This window comes from Passer domesticus, chromosome 4 (genome assembly GCF_036417665.1).
Source record: "Passer domesticus isolate bPasDom1 chromosome 4, bPasDom1.hap1, whole genome shotgun sequence".
Taxonomy (NCBI): Eukaryota; Metazoa; Chordata; class Aves; order Passeriformes; family Passeridae; genus Passer; species Passer domesticus.
Genome location: NC_087477.1, coordinates 65,912,657 through 65,935,222, shown reverse-complemented (window position 1 = coordinate 65,935,222; position 22,566 = coordinate 65,912,657). Strand labels below are relative to the sequence as shown.

General features: G+C 37.0%; 1 protein-coding gene across 2 annotated transcripts; it reads right to left on the bottom strand.

Moving 5' to 3' along the window:
• Positions 1-1,925: 1,925 nt before the first annotated feature.
• On the bottom strand, positions 1,926-22,481 carry SEPSECS (Sep (O-phosphoserine) tRNA:Sec (selenocysteine) tRNA synthase). Of its 2 annotated transcripts, none has more exons than XM_064418497.1 (11): positions 22,283-22,481; positions 20,777-20,931; positions 18,408-18,526; positions 18,161-18,319; positions 17,472-17,625; positions 13,924-14,026; positions 11,636-11,765; positions 11,425-11,516; positions 4,285-4,378; positions 3,577-3,667; positions 1,926-2,447 (listed from the first exon to the last, which is right to left on the bottom strand). In XM_064418497.1, the coding sequence occupies exons 1-11, from the start codon at positions 22,394-22,396 to the stop codon at positions 2,198-2,200; spliced, it is 1,461 nt and encodes a 486-aa protein (XP_064274567.1). In that variant the 5' UTR covers positions 22,397-22,481; the 3' UTR covers positions 1,926-2,197. The 2 variants fall into 2 exon arrangements, with proteins under 2 accessions (XP_064274567.1, XP_064274568.1); XM_064418498.1 differs by lacking the exon at positions 22,283-22,481 and adding an exon at positions 21,760-21,915.
• Positions 22,482-22,566: the final 85 nt, after the last annotated feature.

Genomic DNA, 22,566 nt, shown 5'->3' with positions numbered 1-22,566 from the left:
ATTGAAATTTTCAGCTTTGATTGAAAATGGGAAACATTTCAAAGACAAAAAAAAAATTAATCAAGGAAGCAGTTCAATCTGTGTTAGAAGTGACTGAATTACTTTCAGCAGACAATAAATTATGAGACCAAAAAGAAGGCAAAATAGCATTTGCCTTCTCCTCTCGGAGAAGGCAAATGCTATTTTCTTTATTCAGAATCAGGATACTACTCATCAAAATGCTTATTTTATCTGCTATCACACATCTCCCTAAACTCTTGTAGTAATAGTGCTAATATTCACATTCTGTGACTGGTCATCTAAATAAATAATTTATACTCATTCAGTCAATATCAAAAACCAGGAAGAAGGGTATCACTAAGGTGGTTTTCACTGGCTGCTCCAATATGCAGAATACTGAGGCAATAAGGTGAAGAGATGTGGCTCCAAATTTTATGGAAGTTTTACTGACTGGAAAAACTGAGGTGTTGCATAGTCTCGTTAAAAGAAAAAAAAACCAAAAAGGGTGGGGGGAGGGAGGGAGAGGAAAAGGGGAAAGAGAGAGGGAGAGTGAGAAAGAAAAGACAGGCTATTTACATCTCCTTACAGCCACAAGGGCTCAGTGGCCAAGCTACCTGACGTGTCTCCTAGGATGTGTTTGTACAGCAAACAACAATGGTGACTGCAGTCTGGGGAGCTGTACCTGCTCGAGCTTTAATCAATCTCATGTGTAACTCCAGCAATAACAATGTGGAACCAGCAGTTCAACTTAAGCTGAAGATAAAATAGACCTCATTAAGTGAAAGCATCTTCATGATGATTAGCACATTATTAACTCCCACATACTAGCATCATCTCTTGCATGAATTAATCTGAATGTGCTGGACAATCTCTCAAAAGCACCACTATTTTGATTAAGTGATTTACAGAGGGCTCTGAAGGATACATGTCTCAGATCCCACCCAACAAAGTAACTAAAACATTTCCTGACACTTAGAACTCACTAATGGTGGTATCCTGAACAACACTACATTACAGACTGACAAAAAGTCTTTGAACAGTATGCTAGGGTTTTTTTATGCTTACTTTGAACAGTAAATTACATAGAAGCTATGTACAATGTAGTAACCACATTTAAGAATAACAACACATTTTGCAACCTGCAGCACTGTCACCCCGGTGATAGGGAACCTTTGTCTGAGGAACAGAATCTGAGTCTATTGTTTGCTTAATGAATTCAAATTAGCAACTGCACAGATCCACAGAAGTAACAGTGCCAATGGCAAGAGACACTACAAAAATGGAAGTACATCTATTTCAACAAGTGGACTAAAAATGCCAAAATACTCAGGTCTCACTGGCTCTTAAAACTACATTACTTCTACATGGCATTCCTCCTTTCCAGTGAGTTTTTGATCTGATCACCCTATCACATCAGAAGAATGAAAATAAAAAAACAAAGCCAAAACCTCCCAGTGACTGTACCTCTTCACTTCACAACCCCTGACATTCAGTATTAAAGCTCCTTTGGGCTGCTGAACTATGTAAATGTTTTCAAGAGCTGAGTACTGACAGGATATGAGGTACTCTAGGTTCCTCTTTGCCACTGGAGGCTGACTAGTTCTAGGTAGTTCATGACAGGTGAGAACACCTGAAAAATATTACTATTCCAACTCTGTCATTTACCCACACAGACTGAGCACTGTATTTAGTAAGTGCTATCCCAACATTTGCATAAATCTTTGACAAGAAATGAAAAGTGACACATTCGTTGATGAAAACCAAAGTATTTTGAGAGCAGAGAAATGCGTTGCTTGGATGTTCTATATTCAGGAGGGAATTCAGTCACTGCCACAGACATGACTGTTAAAAAAAAACATGTGAATAAACATACTGTGATTTGATAAACACTGTCCAAATAGCCACACACAGATTGAAAGGCAAACTGTAAGTCTTTGAACATAAAGTTTTACTTTGGCAGGTATTAAGTGCATTTCATACATTGCAAAAAACTTGTGTCTGGTCCTTTGTTCTTGGAGAGAGTATCACCTACTTTCTTAAAGCTGAATTCCATCCAAATTTTTATTATTGTTTTCAATAACAAGAACAGAAGATCAAGAATAAATTTCTGCACTGCAGATGCATAGTCCTAACCCAATACAAACCTGACATACTTCAGACAAAACCTTATCTTCCTGTGTTACTAGATCTGTATCTTCTAGTCTTCAAGTTGTTCTGTGGCTGCATCAGCATCACTGATTTCATTTATACCTTTTTCTTGCTTTGCTTCTTTTCTAAAAGTCTTCAAACACTTGTCAAGTCTTTTTAGGAATACATCTACATCTTGCTTTTTAATTCCAATTGCTGAGGCAGCATTGAGGTAAGCACAAGGATAGTCATTTGCATGTGACATAAAGCCTTTAAAAGTGTAGTTATTCACAGTTTGTACAGACCCACAGGGAACAACCCTGAAACAAACAAAATCATGATTCAGTTAAAGATTCCTTGACATTTTATGTGGTACCCTGGGTTGAACACAATTACACAAGTTCCTATTGAAATAGGGAGTTGCTATTCTTACCACTGATGCTCAATACCAGCAGAACTTAAAATCTGTTGAAATGCCAGGTCAAATAGCATATACTACAAAATAATTACTCATGTAACAAAAGGGAAAACCTGAAACCTTTACATCAGCGAAAGAATTCAAAAGTTTTAACTTCAAAAATTGAAACTCTTGAACATCTCAGCCAAAGATGGTTAAAATTACAGGACCTGCCAAGGTTAGGACAGGCAAATTAAAAAGAGCATCTAACCACAGTACATACAGATTTACTGACATTCATCTGTGCAGGAAGTGGAATAATCCAAGCTAATGAAGCATACCTTCTGATGTGGAAACATTCAGCTCTGCTACAAAAAAATAACATTAAGTCTATGGCAGAAGTTAGCATGGCAGCAGTAATATTCAGATTAAGGAATGCTGCCAAAACAAATTTTAAATAATTCTCTTCTTCTAAAAGGTTTAAACCAAAATCATTACAGATTATTTGGCTTGCATTTCATTTTAACAGTGTCTCTAAATTCAGGTCAGACTGGCTCAGACTATAGATTTTTAATTTCTAAATTTTTTAAACACAATTAGTTCCAGAAAGCAGATTTTTTTTTTCCATTTGACAAAAAGTTGTGTAGGATATTAAAAGCTTATTCCCTTGACATCTGGCATAACCATATTTGTGCTGCAATAAACAAAACAAAGATCTTCTGTTGTAGCCTACACCTATACTGTAAGAGCAGACAACATCTGGAAACTAAATGAAATCAAAGGATACTAGGGAATAATGACACTAAATTAAATGGGCATAGATTATCTATTTAGGATACCAAAATAGACATAGAAAGCCTCACGGCTAACTCAGGCAGGGAGACATTACTGCTCTATAACAGTGATGACAAAGGGTGATTACTCTCTAACTCGTTAAACTGCCTTCTGTAATCATGACACAATTGGCATAAAACACTTCACAGGGTTTTGTACAATATATGCTAATACACACTCCCCACTTCCCCAGTCTTTTAAATTCATAATATCCTTACCTTGCTCCAGAAACTTGTCTTGTGAAAAGCATAGATCCAAGCTGGGTAACAGCAGCATCATTAGTTTCATCCAGAGTCTTCAGTGACATGGCTAAAGTAACATAAGGTCAGGTTAAAACTGCTACCAAGGTACTTTTTCTCCAAAGAACCACCACAAATGACAAGTTGCTTTCCAACTTGCTTCCAGAAAGAATCTAGTCATATATTTGTGTTCACATACATAGAAAAAAAAGGAACACTACATATAATTTTTAATTTTTCCACAAGCTGTCGCAAATTACTTCCTTGGTTAGACAGCATGCAGATACTGCACAGGTGGGCAGCATTATTTTGGTGTTCAGCAGAATTTTTGGTTAAAACAAATACCTTGAGTGGGAATTCCATAATTTCTTTTACAACACTAAGATGATGAGCAATTATACCCTAATTTATTGTTAAATTTCATTTTTATAAAGTATTATTACATGCTAACATCTTCAGCCTGTCTTGAATTCATTTCTGTCAAATAAATATATTGGACAGGAGCAAAATAATGGGTCCAAGCTGCTACACTACTTTTATTGTAGATTACCTTTTTGGTAGCCTTACTGAATTTTTATTCAATTGAGTAGAATGTAGTGATGTTTAATATATAGGAATGGTATTAGAAGTGCATTATGAATCCACAGTATATTAGATTTTTTTAAAAGTTAAAACTCCAACAATTACCTAAGGAAATGGGATTATGTGGTGTGTCTAACAGTCTCTCATTGTGGTTATCCGCCAGCTTCTTCAGTTCACTTGAAAGATACGAAAACATCTCCTGAAAAAAAAATGCAATATTTTTGTTATTAGCTATCAAACAGAGAAAATAGCACCTATTTCACAAAACTGTTATGTCTCCATTACATCCTACAGGTGCTCAGCTGATTCTCTTTTCATGTGTACCAAGTAAGTGGATCAGACAATTCTCTGAAATAATTCTATAAAGGAACAGCTCCATTTCCTGAGCACTGTTCTTATCTCTGAAGCTGATACAAAAGTCTCTATCTGGTCTAATATATGTGCTTGGGATGTCATTCATTCTCTCTGTAGCCCTGAAACCTGGGAAGGTAAAAAATCTTGACGAGATTCCCACTGCACAGCAGGTCTTACCCCACACTACTTTTCAAGAGCCTTCCCATGCCCTAGCCCCCTAAGCCGCTGAGAATGAGCTGTTACCATCAGAGATGGCCACGTTTTAGCAAATTGCTCCTTACTCTGTCTTCTCTTTAATACATTCCAGACTAAAAGCAGTATATTTTGCTACCATGTATCACACAATCACATTTCCCCCTACTACAGGGATTTAGTTTTCTGTATGAGAATAAAAATCCAGTCTCCTAAAGAGGCTATAAGTACATATTTGACTGTATTTTGTTTCACACACTATACACTGTCCTGAACAGTCAGCTCTGTTGAGCAGTCTGTCCTTTTCCTAGGACCCCACTCCTGTTCAAGTTGACTACAAGAATGCAAATACCTGAATTTCTGCTCTCATTTAATTGGATTGCACCTTTACTGTGAAAGTGTCATAAGACTGAGATTCATAAATACTTTGGCAGAGATACAAGCCACACTGCACATAAAAGGCTGTTTCTCTTACTTCATCTGTATTTTATATCCTCCCTCTTCCCTTGTAGTAAGCTATGATAATTGTTCATGCTCTTCCTCAGTTTAATATATTCCTCTTCAGATATCAGCTCAAAACACTTATGGGCAGAGTGAGAATAAACACCATTCTTATTGTAAGCTTTAGCATTTTTTCCATCCTTTTTAATGCTTAGTCTCTCATAAAAACTAGCAAAACCATACAGACATTGGGTAGCCTTTTTTAAAGGTATTAAACACCAGGCTTCTCCTCTTTCAGGCCATAAAAATTGTCCTGCTTATCTGCTTCAGTGTGACTGCCTGTTTAAGCATCCTCATCAATTTCTGGACCTGACAAGTGATTTTTCATTCTTTAAATAGAATTACCTCTTGTGTTTGTAGAGCGGTATCCTGCTTTGACCTATGGACTCTGACAGATATAAATTACAGCTTGTGATCAAAATTATGCTTTTGAACAGAACCTCCCCAAGGTCTTATGAAACCAAATGAGGTTTGTGGTACCTAAGTCAGAAGAATGTTACAGCTGCTTTTCTTGAACCACTGTAGGAAACCTTGCCTCCCTTCATGAGCAACTAAATGAACACAGCTCCCCACCTGTACTTCCTAATATCACAGAACAAATATAGATGGAGAAAAAAAAAAGTACCCTCTTACTGTCTAAATGAATTAGCCTATTAGTACAACTATCTACAAAACATAAAGCTTCTGTAATACTTGGAAAAAAAAAAAGAAAACAAAAATTGGGAGGTATCTATGTTTAATTATCAGAACTTGAAATCTGTGAAAAATCATTCTTATTTCTCATAAATCAAATGATTTTGTGGTTTCAGTTCAGAGTTTATTTACAGTTCACTCACAGAAGCTGAAAAATATTTATGTTTCAAATGTTCAGATACTTCTGCCTTTCCTCTGGTCCTTCACTGTATATAAGCACATTGTTAATTTGTTGCTTTCCACAATAAGCATCACTAATATACTAGCCCTTTTATTAGTGGTTTTTTTTTTTTTTTGGAATACAGATCATAAATTATTTTGTGCTCCCTCTGCTGGTTATTTACTTCTAAAACTGAAGCAAAATATTGTAGAAATACACATAAATTGTGAGATAAGTTCACATATGAATTCTCTGGAGATATTATTGCTGAAATTAGTACTGAGAAAAAATATACTGGAACAAGACCAATTTCCAAACAATTTTTGTGTGTTGTATCTAGGAAATTCTCTGATACATCTCTTATAGTATTACTGAATAAACTGCTGAAAGGAATACTGGAAGTATTACTGAAAGTTGGTATAAAAAGTTACCCACCGCATAAATATATTAAATATAATTAAATATATATAAAATATAATTAATTCTATTCAATGAAATTAGGTTACTAGATGAGCCCTTACATACATAGGAACTCGTTAAAATAAAGGAGAATGGAAAGATGGCAAAAATACCCCAAATATGTGTTTTCATCAGACTAAGGCTACATGAACACAAATTCAAAGTCTCCTGTTTTTATGAACAATACTATTTTGCATATTTCTATTGGAAGCCCTCTAGACATTTTATAGTTTCAGAAGTTTGTTGCAAAATAGATTAACTGCCTTTCCAAAAAAAAGGATTAAAGCAATATTTTTGTGAGGTCAAATCTATAACCAACCTCCATTATAAAATATTTCTCATATATGGAAAATTTATAAACACCCTAAGCAATTATATATAATTGAGCTCTTACATAATAGATTTTCTGTAGCAGGCACTCAAGTTTTCTCCAAAGAAGCCAAATATTATGCTGAAGTTACACTGAACAACTCAAGCACTAAATGTCAGTTAAGTTTCATTATTAATTCACTCCTTTACCTTAGAAACTTATCACAAAAGGTCATTAGGCTAGACAAATGAATGTTAAACTGTGTGGAAGTGTCTTTCACTTCTGGTTCTTTGAGCACCTAAGCTAACAAAACACCTTTAAAAACAAAGAACAAGTCTGAACAACACTGCATCAAACAGGCCAAATAACTCAATTGTTTGGATGAAACAGTCTACTTTCACATACATATACAAAAATATTTTCAAGAAGTGTTATAACAATCACTAAAAATATTTGAATCATACTATATTTACACTATAAAACTATTTTTAATAAAACCTACACTAGTGTAGGTGACTCTTGATTTGTTGCTCCATTGTAATAGGCACTGTTCTTGCAAACGAAAATAACAAGAGGGAAACAAGTGAGAAAAAAGACACTAACTCCAGAGAAAATGAAGATGGGAGTACTGAATCAGTCCCACACCAGCTGACAAAGAGGCAACTGATGAAAGCCAGGAAACTTTTTGTGCAGAGTTGAAACTATCCTAGCCTGCTCTAACCACCCAGCTTGCTTACACTCTGGAGTCTGTGACACTCTGCCTTTCTCCCTGGGTCACTCTCACCTGGAAAGACAAGCTGAGCTCAGAGTATGGTCACAGAGCTGTGGGTGGTGCAGAAGAGGACACTGCACAGGAGTAATTTTACAGCCTCTCCACACAGACTGCCAGCTCTCCTACACTTGCCTGAGACTGATCTGGTCCCACCTTCCCCTGCAGCAGCAGCTGTTTTATAGTGCACCCATCACAGCCTCTCCTGCTTGGTGCCTCAGGAGGAGCAGCTGCTTCTGAGCTGCGATCTGACCAGAGCACTTGGTGCTCCACACCCCCAGCAGAGGAGCTGCAGTGCTCAGCAGGGAGAGCTGCCAGCAGATGAGAAACCAGAAGGAGGCTCAGCTTCTTGAAATGCAGCCAAACACATGACAAACTATATGTGTATGTGTGTGACACTAGCATATATACTACACACCCTCCTAGGCAGATTCCCTTGCACTGCAAGGATTTTGTGTTGGATTTACACTAGAAAGTTTTAAAAACATGAAATTAATTACAGAACCTTGAAATCTTTATATCATCAGTATCTAACAGAAAGTGCCCAGTAAGCCTTGCCAATCTGATTTGGTAACACTAACATTCGCATTTTTTTAGAGGTGTTTCTTAACAACAGCAATCAACACATTTTCTCTTCAGCATTTGTGAGACCTTGAGTTCAGGCTCTGTGACCCACACCTCAACACAGGTTTTAAGTATGGCCTCTCTGAAATTTCCATTCATGCTTGGCACTTGTTTAATTACACACAATTTAAAGCAGTTAATTTTAACTAATTTGCCTCCAACTACTCTGAAGTCTGAATATGGTTACATGTACCTCACATGAGGAAAATCCTCCAATATTTTCATATTTGACATGCTACAGTGTAACAAGCTGACTAGAAAAAAAAGGAGACAAGTAACAAACACCTATCTTGCTTTGAGAATAGCTGATTTTTTTACATTTTTAATATCCCTCATTAAATGGCTTTCCTCTTTTCCATCGTAAGTAGAGCAGCAATACAAACTCACACTGAACTGTACAAATAATTTATTCCAATCAGAACAACTACATCAATGATAACTCATGAAACATAAACCCATTATTATACTGAATTGTAAAACCCAAACAATTTCCTCCCACTCGGTATGATTTTAAGTATTTTAGATACATACTCCATAAGGACATAAAAATAACTCCAGTTTTACTCTTAAAATATGCAGACAGATGGATACCAATAAAAAAGCTCTATCACATCCCACAGTAACACAGAAATGCATTTAAGAAAATGAGAATTATCTTGATTGTTAAGTCTAATGAGGAAATCCATAACTGCTGTAAACAAAACCATCACCTCTTTAATAACACCGGTATAATAATTAGTTAAGTGGATTAGAAGGACCATATTGGATAATAGCAGGTATTAAACCTGGCCTGTAGGATTCTGAATGTAAACCCTGAACACAGGGCTCTTGTTCTCCATGAAATCTGAGATGATAACTAAGCCTGCTTATGCCATTACACAGTGCAACAACTATATTTACTTCACATGGCCTGGCTTAGACACACACATACAGATATGAAAATAGCAACTTCTATGACCTAGAAATGTAAAATACAGGACATAACATAACCTGTACTGAGGCATCAAAAGTTGCTATAAAAACACAACCTTTATGTAAAGTTCTTTAAGAGCAAAGGTATTAACAAATTTGTCTATGGACAAGCTTGTTATGTGCTCTGCAAAAGGACCTAGAATCACCTACTGAGATCAGAAAACCACTGTTATAACCATCACATAAACATAGAAAAAGGAATTCTGAAAAGTCAGTACTTCTGCATATCACTACGTATAATCTCATACTCTTGGACAATTGCACACTCCAAAACACCCAGCTTGTCAAAAAAATCTCATTCCATGTACATGCTCCTCTCCCTCATATAATCTCTTCCCTTCCTGTATTAAATAGCTAATCTGTGTAAAAGAAAAACTTGGCAGATTATTTTGTTGTTTGTGTGAAACTAATCTCTTCTCAGGAATATTCTGGTCTTTCTGGCCTAAACTCAAATAACCTGAAATAACACCCATGTGAACGAGGAACAGGTAAAAAGAGAAAGAAAAAAAAATATACCTGAAGTTTTTTATAGCTGATTTTTTTTTTGTGTGAGTAGGTGCAGCTGCACCAATATAGAAAGGAGTACTCAATGTCAAGCTATAAATAGTTCCTGCTGGAAGCTTAATAGCTTTGCCTCTGCTTCCTCAGAACACAGGCAATAAACTACCACTATTGCACTTTTACAATTCAGGAACAAACAGATTTAAGCAAAAATGTTTCTCTTTCTATAGCAAATCCAATAAAAGAAACATATTTATGCCATATATAAGGCTCTGTTTATAGAGTATATTCACATTTGAAATAAAAAGACCTGAAGTTGTAAAAATATAATACTGTATTCACTTTAGAATTCTACTTCCAAGAAAATTAGATGACTCAAAGTATATAGCTATTCATTAAGACATTTATGAAATAATTATTATTTATGACTTGGGACAATATTTCTCATGCCCTTTATACATCTGCTACTGGTAGAAATCTAACAAAAAATCAGCTTAGTAGAAAACAATAAATTCACTTGAGATTCTTCTGGACATAAGAGTAAAAGGGAAAAAATACAATTGGCTTTCAATGAAGACACAAACCAAAAATTGCAATACATACAACAGTCCAGAATAAAATGATGCAGTAGAGGCAAAAGTAACTGCTTTCAGTGCTTCACAAGCTGGTTTCACTTTAGTTGCACAGATCACTTCTTAGTCATTGTAAGGCTGCTAAGTTGATTTGATTTTCTATAGTCTAGCTATTCCTATGGGACCTCAGCTCCAGTACAGAGTTTAAGGATGCCTCTATGAGCAGCTAGAAATAAGTCACAGCATCCAAAACTACTGCTCTACCACATAATCAGAGACAGCAGCAAACTGTCAGCAGAAAACAACTGGGACATAGCTTTCAAATAAAATAATGAAACAGATTAAAATTATTAATTTAATAGTACTTAATTCACAGTATTTCCTTACATGAAGACTCTATAAAAAGAATCTTCTGCATTACTATATATATAGAGAAAAACCATATGTATTAATTCCAGAATGAACTCAAGATATACAATTTTCAATCTGACATGCACTGGATTTTTTTGCAGTGCAATTATACCCAACTAAAAACCTATAGTCTGTGAAAAGCGGAGAAGAAATGTAGCTGTGTGTCTAGATGAATAACTAAAACAACAATATTCTTCTCCTTTTGTGGAATGCACAGTATTTATAACCCAACCAGAAGCTGTGATTCTCCAGAGAATGTGGCACACAAACATTTAATTAAGCACTATCATAGCACAAAGGCACAACAGGGACAAAAGAGGAAGAGCACAGACCCGGGGTTACTCAGGGTGTCCAATCTCCTGGCCTGGAAGCAGTGTGACTATGATATTAGAATACAGCATTTCTCCATTTCAGTTTTAGTGGACAAAATTCGACTATATTAGTCACATTTAGGAACAATAAATATGAATACTGTACAAGATAGTACAGGCCCTCCGTTTAGCCTCCCAGACTGAACAAACAACAACATGGAAATCATGCTTACTCATGAGCACCATTTAGACAAGAAGTAATTGTATCATACTGACTTTCCAGATTCAGAGCTCTGAGCTAAGAATAACTTCAATGGCTTTCTAGACAGAAACTGGATTTACTACACAAAGCAGTTTTGCAACAAGACTTTGTTAACAGCTGACTTCAAGAAAATACTGCTTGCCAAAAAGCTTACCTTTCTCTCTTTCAGTAACTTTTTGTAGCCACTGGTTCCCAGAGACAGAAGTGTAATGAGGACATCTAAAGAAGGAGACGCAGATGCTCTTCCTGAAAAAAAACCCCAATATACAGATTAAAGTGGCAAAAAAATTTATGTGAAAGAAAGCTGATAATCAAGTTTTCTACAGCAATTCTGTATGGCTGAAATCAGCCCATGAACTAGTTACCTGGATACATTTTGCTGATCTCCTGAATGAAGGACTCGTTGAAGCCAGCAATGATAGCACCACCTACTGGAACCATAAAATTTTTGTCCAAGCTCTGAACAAAAGCATCTATTCTGCCAACTCGAGCACCCTTTATCAAAAAGGACAAAAAAATAAAATCCACAGCATACATTAGAGCAAAGGGAAACTGATAGCATCATAATTATATAAAAGTGTAGTTAAAATAAATATAATTCCTGAAACTCTTAGATACTGCATTTGTGATCAAAACATAAAAATCATGGTATTACCTCTTTTAGCACTGCTGACTATTAGTACCATTGTCTGCCTAACACAGAACCTTACAGATTCCCATTTTGCTGTGATTTAAAATATTAATTTTAGTTCCTGCAAGTCTAAGTGTGGCTCCATTTCAGCAACAATCAAAAAGAAACCCCTCAAAATTTAATGGGAATTATACAGTTAAAACTATTCAATCCTGAACACTTTTTACAACTCTCACAATAAAAGGCTACAAGTTAATGCTTCATTAGCAAAGCTTTTTACAATACATATATAAATTTGCATTAAACAAACAGGCTTATTACAGCACTCCTTCTTCTAAGGCTGCTTTCAAAATCAAGATTCAAGTACTTTCTTATAGTAGACATCCCCCACATCCTTATACCAAACCACTTATATTTTCAAAGGAAAAAATGTAGATTCTGCAGTACACCTTCAATTTGAGTAGCATGTAATGGTAAACTGTACAATTAAAAAGTATGAACCACAAGAGAACCTGAAAAGTAGGTTAAACCCCATACATACAAAGTACACACAAATAAATATATTTTTAAAACTACATACTAAATGTAAGAAGTAGAAACAGAGTTAATACCTGTGGCAAACAGACGGGAAAAAAAGCTGAGCCAACTAAACCTCATTTATTAGTTCTGTTTTGGTAGCTTAATACACAGAAGACAGGAAGAACACTCCAAGTTTGTCAGCTTTTTGTTGGTAGCTGCCAGCAGCTACCATTTGATTAAATTGACAAGAGAACACCAGAGGAAAAACACAACATGAAATGGTCTCAAAAGCTTTTTCCTATGGTACTCTTGCAAGCTGTATTCACACTGTGCTCAGCATATACATATTCCTAAGTATACATTAATAGCTACTTTCTCATAAACAGAAAATTTTCTAGCACAAATAATAAATTTTGTAAAAAAATGTAAAATAAATCAGAGTTCAAATGTATGCATTTGCATAAGCAAAGAACAAACAACCTATTGAGCCTAGAAAAAACACCAAAACAAACACAGTAAAAATTATATTTGTAGCATTATAATCTGAAATGTTTATCATTAGAACATTTCATGCAGCAAAACCCAGCACTTCCACAGCCTCATTCATGTTAGTTTCTCACTAAATTTGAGCAAGTTAAATACAATAAATATGTACTAAGTACATTACAAAAAAGCATATACCATTTTCTATTTCATAAATTCCCTCAGTCTTTCAAGATTTAGAAATGCCAACACGATGTTCCTTCACAATTGTACATTAAGCTGGTCTGTTTCCTTTTACTGAAGTCTTAGCAATCAGTTAAAAAAAACAACCCAGCATATTTTACATTGCTAATAGTTCAGGATCCTATAGATCCTATTAAAATATAACCCCCTATTCTTTTGAATGGGTAACAGAAAAGAGAATATTGAAGAACAAAGCACATACAATACAATGAGGAAAAATGCAAGAATTTGGTTTCATGACTGATCTTAGATATCAAGCAACATACACTTCAAACTAAACAGCAACAGAAATGAAACTTTTTTGAGCATAACATTGAACATAAACCAGTTTCCTCAGCCATTCTCTATGGCAACAATATTTTAACAGTGACAACGTCTATCAAATGCTGCTGTAGTATTCTGTACCCTCAATGAAAAATCTGTAACTCACTCTGTTGAAAGCTTAATTTCTATTCAAGTATTATCCATTATGTAACTTTTAGTGAACAACTTTAGGAAATATTTTAAGAAAGCTTAATAAGGGTATTTTTCCATTATAAAGACACATGAACATACACAAAAACTAAATAAATTTACAGTTACATAAGAAGCACATAATAGAAACAACTATTATGTTTAAATTCTCTGTTATGTTTTCCCAGAAAATTGTTCAAGTATCAGACATGCATGGGATTACTCTCAAAGCTATGAAGCATCTGATCAAATTTGCTAGGTTGTCTACAATCACAGATTTACTTATACTTGCAAAAAATATTATTGGAAATACACAGCTCCTACCTGCTGGATAAGATGCATACATTTTGAAGACTGAACTCCATATGCATTGTTGACAATATGTGGAATGTCATAATTAGCACAAATTACAGCCAGCTCCTCCAGCCTGTGAGCATAAAATTGTAATTTAGAGAAGCATTGATTACTGTAGCTCATCTTACAAGTCAGACCATCAAAAGACTGAAAGGTCTACAAGGAAGTCAGAATGAGAAAAGTAACTTTTTTGATTAGTACCTCAAGGCAGTATTTGTCATCTTAAGCTATAAAGTTAAGATGAAAATTCTATTGACTTTTACATATATTGCAAATTGTTGATCTAGTCTGATATTTTTCTTGCTTCACTTTAAGTTTTGTCTGGACACCAGATAATATATCCCAAACCATTAAGCTTTAGATACAAGCTTGTTGTTGTTGTTGTTGCTTTACTATTAACTAACATAGCTGTAGCTAGTCACTTTTTTTTTTTCTTTTCTCTAATATTCAACAGGAAAACAGTCTATAGTAGTTTCAAGAGTGTCTTGGGAATCAAAAGCATCCTTTAACAGGAAGTTTTCACATGTTTCTGTTTATCTCAAAGAACTAGTATTTTGATCCTTTAGCTGGAATCTCACTTGCCTGCTTCAGGTAAACTCATTAAGAACAAATAAATTCTCTAAAGGAATGGAAAGCCCTAAAATATCTGAATATGGACATCAACAAATTGAAAATTTGTTCAGCTGTTTACTTTCACTTGCCTTTAGAACCCCCTGAAATCACAGTGAGCTCAACCTGGATTGATTAATCAGTCAAATTAAGATTTATGTAAGCACACTGATCATTTTAAGTAAGATCCTTCAGCATTTTAAATATACTTATATGCAGTACCCTTTTCTGAAGCACTCCAATCATTCTATATTTAGAAAAAAATTACTCATGATTTTCCCCAAATTTTTGAATCTATTTAAAAAATATAATCTATTTGAAAAAATTAGGCAATATAAAATAATTTAAAGTGATAATAAAGGTAATATTACCTTTAAAAAAAATCAGGAAACTCTACTTCCAATGCATTTTTACTCTATCTCCTCCTGTACAGCCTCTCACTGTAATTCACTGACATACATATAAAATGTGACAGAGTATGAAAACATCTTCCAAGAGGTGACATTCCTTTGCATTCTATTTTTTATTACATTTTCTAGTGTTGTTCTGCAATGTAAAATTCAGCTGCAAGTGTCATATTAATTTTTCCAAACATAAATTCTTAGGAAGTCATCATCACCATATCATCCTAAAAAAATCAAAAGTACCTTATAATTAGGAAACACCAGTAATATAATGTACATATTGATCTTCTACAGTCAAGATATTTGTCAGAAGCTGCATTTCCAATAATTTTTCACATTTATCACCACAGAATTACAAAATATTCTGAGTTGGAAGGGACCCACGAGGATCATCAATGCCAACTCCTGGCCCTGCACAGCACAATCCCCAAGAGTCACACCATGCACCTGAGAACATTGTCCAAATGCTTCTTGAACTCTGTCAGGCTGGTGCTGTGACCACTTCCCTGTGGAGCCTGTTCCAGTGCCCAACCACCCTCTGGGTGAGGAACCTTTTCCTAATATCCAACCGAAACCTCCCCCAGCTCAGCTTCTGCCCATTCCCTCGGGTCCTCTCACTGGTGACCACACAGAAGAGATCAGTGCCTGCCCTCCTCTTCCCCTTATGAGGAAGTTGTAACTGCAGTGAGGCCTCCACTCAGTCTCCTCTTCTCCAGAGTGAACAGACCAAGGGACCTCAGCTGCTCCTCATGTGCCTTCCCCTCATTAATAGAATACTTGAGGAAATATATTATGCAGGACAAAGTTTGCCTTCTGATCTGCTGGTTCTTAATCAGACACATTCCTCACCCTCTAGAGAGACTCAAAGGAACACAGCTTCCCTCTTACAGGCTTCTTGTCAAGTGCAGGCACAGAATTTCACCAAACTAGACACACAGAGGGTGTACAGCTATGTATTGATCTTTCTCACCTTCTGAAAATTAAAGGAGCAATAACCAATCAAGAAATGAAAACAGAAAAGTCTTTTTTCCCTAAAAATATTCTATTGAACAATTAGATCCATTGTGCAATACAGAATGAGAATGCTACAGTTTGAAGAGAATGTGTTAGTATGCAAGGGAAGCAAATGATGCACAGCACCTGTATGTATCTGCTTCCGAGGCTTAGAATGCAGCACTGAAAATGCTACTAATCATATCATAAAAATAAAACATTAACGTAAGTTGGCTACTGAAGTTCTTAACAGTCACAAATACTGTATTTCCCACTTTATTCTTCCTTTCTTTCTCTCCTGTTTGTTAAAGTTCATGAAAAGAAAGCTTTGTTCTTTTTTTCTCTACTACTGAAAGTAAAAAGATACAGAATTCTGCTAAGTACACAGAACCAACTGAAGAGGACACTTTCCCTTTGGTTCTCTTAAATACAGTAGTTTTACAAACACCTTACAGCAATAGCAGGTACTGAGAAAGAGGGTTTATACACTAGAGAATTACTCCCATAGAGTTAAACAGTACTTCAAAGGAAAGCCATAGGTATGGCAGCCACAAAACTACAAAAAATTTTAAAATACAGCCACCACAACTAAATAAAGCCTTACAAATGCAGATATTTAAAAACAGAGATTTAAAATTGCACCCTCTAGAAATGCTGCCAGGGTTTTCTTTCCCACAGGAAGAAGAAGGTTATGGTCTTCAACAGTTGACAGTTTCTTTTAAACAAAAAATACATTCAAATCTTCCTATATCTGTGGTATATTATAACATAGTGCCACTACCTAATAATTCATCTCTTAGTTGTAGAGGACAAAACAATAGCAGCATGTCAAAAAGAGGAAGCAGATAAGGAGAAGATTCATTTACCCAAGCTATAAAACAACCATTCAGTTTTGATAGCTGTGATTTAAGTTAGCCAATAAATCTGCAAGTCAACTTCAAGCAATGTTCATAGTATTCTGACAGAATTATATGATTTTAACTCCCATCTTTCCCTCTAGCAACTAGGTTAACCTATGATAAATACTGGGTTTTTTTAAGGTAGGAGAGGAGAGTGGAATATAATTTTACTCGCCACATTTTAGAGTCAATAACATTTCTTTCCTATGCTTGTGGAGAAGAGTAAGAAAAGGCAACAGTAACATCTAAAAAATGGCCTTAGATATGGAGCTACATTTCCTAGATTATGTTTCCATGAGAATCTACTTTTACTATTTCCATGAAATTTTATGAAAACCCCTAGCAAAACGACATGAATTTCGCCACAAGAGAGCAACATTAACCTCACTTACATAACAGAAGAAAAATCTTCTGAGTAATTCTCATTTTTTTAATATACTTTTCTGGAAGGGGATTAAAGAACCTTTGCTAATCGTTGGCAGCAGCAATTTCAGGAAGATGGATGGTCAAAACATGGAGGTGTTGGTTAGGTTTTGTTGTTGTTGGTGTGTGGGGAGGATGTTTATTTGTTTTAACAGTAACAAATAACACTCTTCTTACAGAGACTGCTTACCTATCAGGAACCCTTGGAGCAAAGCAAGATGTTGTAGAATGCACACAAAGAATATTTTCAGCACCAAGAGCCTTGATTTTGGCCTCCACTGCTTCAAGGTCTGTCCGTAGCTCATCACCTTCTAATACATTTTCTATCACCACAGGCTCAAAACCTGATCAAAAAAAGCAAGAACTGAATGTAATTCAACAAATCTGACTAATTGTGAGGGTTTAGTTCCAAGATATATTTGAAAAACACATCATGCTACTATTGTTCTGATAGATTCTAACAGAAAAGACTGGGCAAATCAGACGGATTGTTACTTTCTGATCACAATTCCTAGGACACAAGTTTTTGCATAAATTTGAGAGACAGATGTGAACCATGAGCTTTGGTTTTACATAACTCTAAGGACAGCAGATTAGCATCTTACTCTGAACTGTAACTTCCTTAGTATTGTGTTCTCACTTGACTCCTTTATACACCTCTGTACCACTGCACACACCTGCATTTTGCAAGGCATTAGGAAGACAGCATGCACATTTTAATTACATGTTAGAAATCAGGAGTGCACAAATAAAACAGAACTACCAAGCATTGGGCCTTTTTTGTATCTTACTACAAGGATATGAATTGATCACTCTGGTAGATGGAAGTTTCGTATCTGTTAGAACACACACTGTGTCATCAATCAGTTACCTTCTTACCTGCAGTTATCATTGATTTAAAGCAAGATTTCTGGTCTATACGTGGCCAGATAATGTATTTTGCCTTTGGTCTCTTGTGCCTCAATGTTAAAAAACACAGAGTGAGACTCATGCCTGTTGCCATAGGAACCACAAAGCAATTGGTCACTGTCCGGACACCTGCATGTAAAAAGAAAGTCAGAAATTAACATGAAGAATCCATGATGTAACTTCACAAACAAGTGAGATTTTTCAAATTTACACCTACCAGCCAGTTTTATAACATCCAGAACTACTGAATTAGTAAGTTTGTTCAAGAGGCTTGAACCTGCAGCTTTGGGCTGTACTGCAGAAATATCACCTGACCTTCCAATTCCATGGATCAACCTAAACGAAAGAAGTTGAAAACACACATCAAGATTTTCATGTTGCAAAGCCATAAAGCTTGCTGACTGAAGAGAATTAACTTGATAAACAATTGTGGAAAACTTTATACGCAATGCAACATCAATATCTGCCACAATCAACTCCATTTTAACAAACAACACATATTTGTATGAAATTTTGGGGGTTTTTTTAACAGTAGATTAACAATGTTCCTGCAGGCAAGCAAAAACTTTGGGAAGATCCACAGCAGCAGCACGTTAGCCTGTGGCAGGTTTCCTTTTAAGTTTCCTTTTTTTCCCTTTTCCCTTTAAGTTTCCTTTTAACACCTCAGCACTTCTTGATGTTTGTCAAAACAGCATTATAAATGCTGACATGTTCAGACACACAACCAAGGAAAACAAAAATTAGTTGTCTGTAGTGTAGCATAGGCATAGTGGTATTATACATACTCCCTTCACAAATGCTTCATGTCCATAAGGCAAGGAAATAATATATACAAAGTGATATACATGGATATATGTATCGCTTTGCCCATCTTACACATCTTCACTTCATCTATCATTTTGCTGTTCAATGTTATGTATCTTGGTATACTATGTCTCTCTGAAGTTTGTTTATAAATTATGGTTATAAACTGTGTTTGTAAATACTGAACATTATTCAGTTCAGGAGTGGAGGATCCTGAAGTAATTTATAAAAGACAAGCTTACAGACCAAATTTACCCATGGCTGAAATGCAGCAGCTGCTCAAGTAAGCTAGTAACAGTATACACCTACTTATGGCTTTAATTTCTTTTTTGTCTTGGCAACAGAATAAAATGCAGTCCAATGAGTATACGATATTCAGAACTTCTTGAGCATAGTTTTACAGCTTAAATTTATTTTTCTGTTTCAAGTTCTAGACTGAAATCAACAAACATTTGATAATTAATTGAAACTTACTTAATATTCACTCCACCTAAAATATTTTCTTCCCTCATTCCTGCTATGTTTTTAATAGCTGTCTCATATCTGTACTTTTAATTTTGTGCACTTATGTACTGCTTCCCAAGAAGTAATCCTCCCTAGGACTGCCTCTTTATTAAGCTAAAAGGAGAGACAGCTTGAAAACCATCTCCTGCTACCTCCATCACTCCCAAAGTCACTTGTAAAACTTATTGCAGAAACAAGTAGAGGGAGAACACCTTGCTATTGCTGACACTCACAGGAGAAGTGAGATGCCAGGTGACAGAGCTGCATTGGAACAGCAGGAGTGAACACCAGTTCAGGCTCCCTCTGGCCAGAAGCCAGGCACACTTTCTCCAGCACTGTCCAAAAGCAGAAATTCCCCAGACATCCTCCCCTCCCCTACCATGCATATCTTAGTCTAGAGAGCTGTACACAAAACTAAAAAAGCCAAACTGATGTATCACTGGATTTTGACATGAATTTATCATGGTACTGTAGGGCTTATGAAAGCCATCAAGCCTAAGTAACTCAACCTCTGTATGGTAAAGCTTACTAAATTCCTGGCCTCTAATATGCTTTTGTGTTTATCTTTTGAGGAGAAACATCCTGGAACCTTCACTTTGTTTCACTCCTGTTGGACAAAACATCACAACAAGGTACTCAGCACAGAACTCAACACACACACACACAAAAGTACATACACAAGGAAATTAACGCAGAGCCTCTAAAGTGATAGAATCCAACACACCCATTAAGAAAGTGTCAGAAGGGCTACAAGGTAATAACAGCTCTTTTTGTCTTTAGAGATCTCCTTACTTCATATAAAATCCATTACAGATAGACTGGGGATTCATCTGCTTATCAACTATTCACATTATAAAGCTATTAACAAATATAAAAAACCCAAGTAGCTGTTCACTGTCAGTGTTCAATATCGTGCAACTGCAATGTGCAGTAGTTTTTAATAACAGACAGATGAAAAGCTGCACCTTGTTATAAAAGGTATGTAATGCAAAGATTATTTTAAAACAGTGAGATCTCTGCTTCCCTTGTAGAGGACAACTCAATAACTTCAGCTTCTACAAATTTAGTGTATAGGACATAATCCATAGAAAGTTCAAGACTTTCTATAGAGTTATTAATGAAAATTTTATATACAAAGCTGCATCAATTCAAGTATCACATTACATGATTTTTCTCAAATGCTATCAAGGTCTTAGATAAACCAAGTCACAATAAAATATGCCATTGGAAAACATTAATAACAAACCTGAGTAATTCAAAATAGTCAATAATTTGTACCTGTAATGCCTTCGGGCAACAAGACCTGACGCCACTCTTCCTTCCCTCTCACCAACACCACAGTTGCCCAGGAAGTTATTGCTATCCATTATAGCAAGTTCATGAAGAAACAATTCAATGGTGCTTTCATCCCATCCATCTTCAGGACATTTCCCCTTAATAATAATAATAATATAAATATGAAATTTGGAAATGAAAAATTAACAAGACTCTATGCAACTGGTTTGATTATTGTTACCCTTCTTCCCCATGTTAAGCAGCAGTTTGTATTTTCATCATTCCCTTTTATACTATCTAATGTTATGAAGCTGTATTCAGAGAAAAGTTAAATAATGATTTTTCCATGTGTGAAACACAATTACATTAGCACATCCCGACACTAAAACAATCAGGATATTTTTTACCTTCAAGTGTTCTCACGCACAAAACACTGCAGGGCATACATGTTAATTACTCCCTAAAAGACTACAGATTATGTGATGTATTCTCTAGACATGATGTACAAGAATGCAACAGTGAAAACTGCATAAAAGGGAAGATATTCGAGAACCAAAAACATGAGCAGAGGGAAATTTAGTTTTAATGTAATACCTCTTCCTATCTACATATTTGTCTTTCCAGTTATTATCTAATAGGGAAGGAGATAATTTCCAAAATATGTAAAAACCTGCAACCAGAAACATGTTCTTTCTTGTGCTCTTTACTGAATTAACAATTGCACCCATCTTTGCAAACTGCAGACAAGATTCTCAAAGCAGGGACCCATAAAACCATGAAGGTTTTTCACAGGTCCTGAGGCTTTTTCACATGGCCCAGTAACAAAACAGCCAATTCAGTAAATCTAACTGGTTTCTGAACTGTGGTATCAAAGTTAAGTTGGAAACAGATTACACGACTGAGGATGCTGAAGAACTGGAACATTTGCTAATTCATTGACAATGATTCTAATACGCTGTAGGCAATGAGATACATTGTTTTGGCACCTTACAAGTATCGCTTTTTGCCTCATGCAACAACATGCTAGTATGTTAGTGTTTTTAAACATTTATTTAACAGTTCTCTGGGCCTTTCTCGGCAAACACACAACCCAGGGCAGTAATTTTCCTCCCAAACGCGGCCTTTCCCTGTGGGCTCCGCCAGGTCCCTGCGGTCAGGCAGGGGCTGTCCCGAGGCGCCGGCGCCGTGCCAGAGGGCAGGGTCCGTGAGCCGGGCAGGGTCCGTGAGCCGGGCAGGGTCCGTGAGGCGGGCAGGGTCCGTGAGGCGGGCAGGGTCCGTGAGCCGGGCCGGCCTGCGCGCTCTCGGGGCTGCGCGGGGCCGCCGCGATCCGGCCCGGCCCGGCCCGGGGGAGGCTTCCCCGCTCGGGGCCGCTCTGCCCTCTGGAACCCCGGTGCGCGGAGGGGCAGCCCTGCCGCAGTGCGGACGGGGGTGCGCAGGGACCGGCTGCCGGCTGCTGCCCGGGGCGGCGGAGCCCCGCTCAGCCCCGGTGCGCAGCGGCGGCCCTGTTACCTGCTCCAGCAGCGCCCGCAGGCGCAGCTCGTGCGCGCGGCGGCCCTGCGCCCCCTGGCGCACATAGGCCGCCGTCACCAGCCGCTCGCTGCAGCCCTGGTTCTCCGCGTTCATGGCCGCGGCGCTCCCGCTGCCGCCGCTCGCCCTCCGCGCCGAGCGGGCCTGTGCGAGCCGGGCACTTCCCGCCGGGAAGGGGCGGGCGGGGGCGGTGCGGCGCAGGCCGCGCCGTGGAGCTCCGCGGCCCCGCCCCGCCGCCAGAGCCGCGCCGCGGGCAGCGCTCCGCG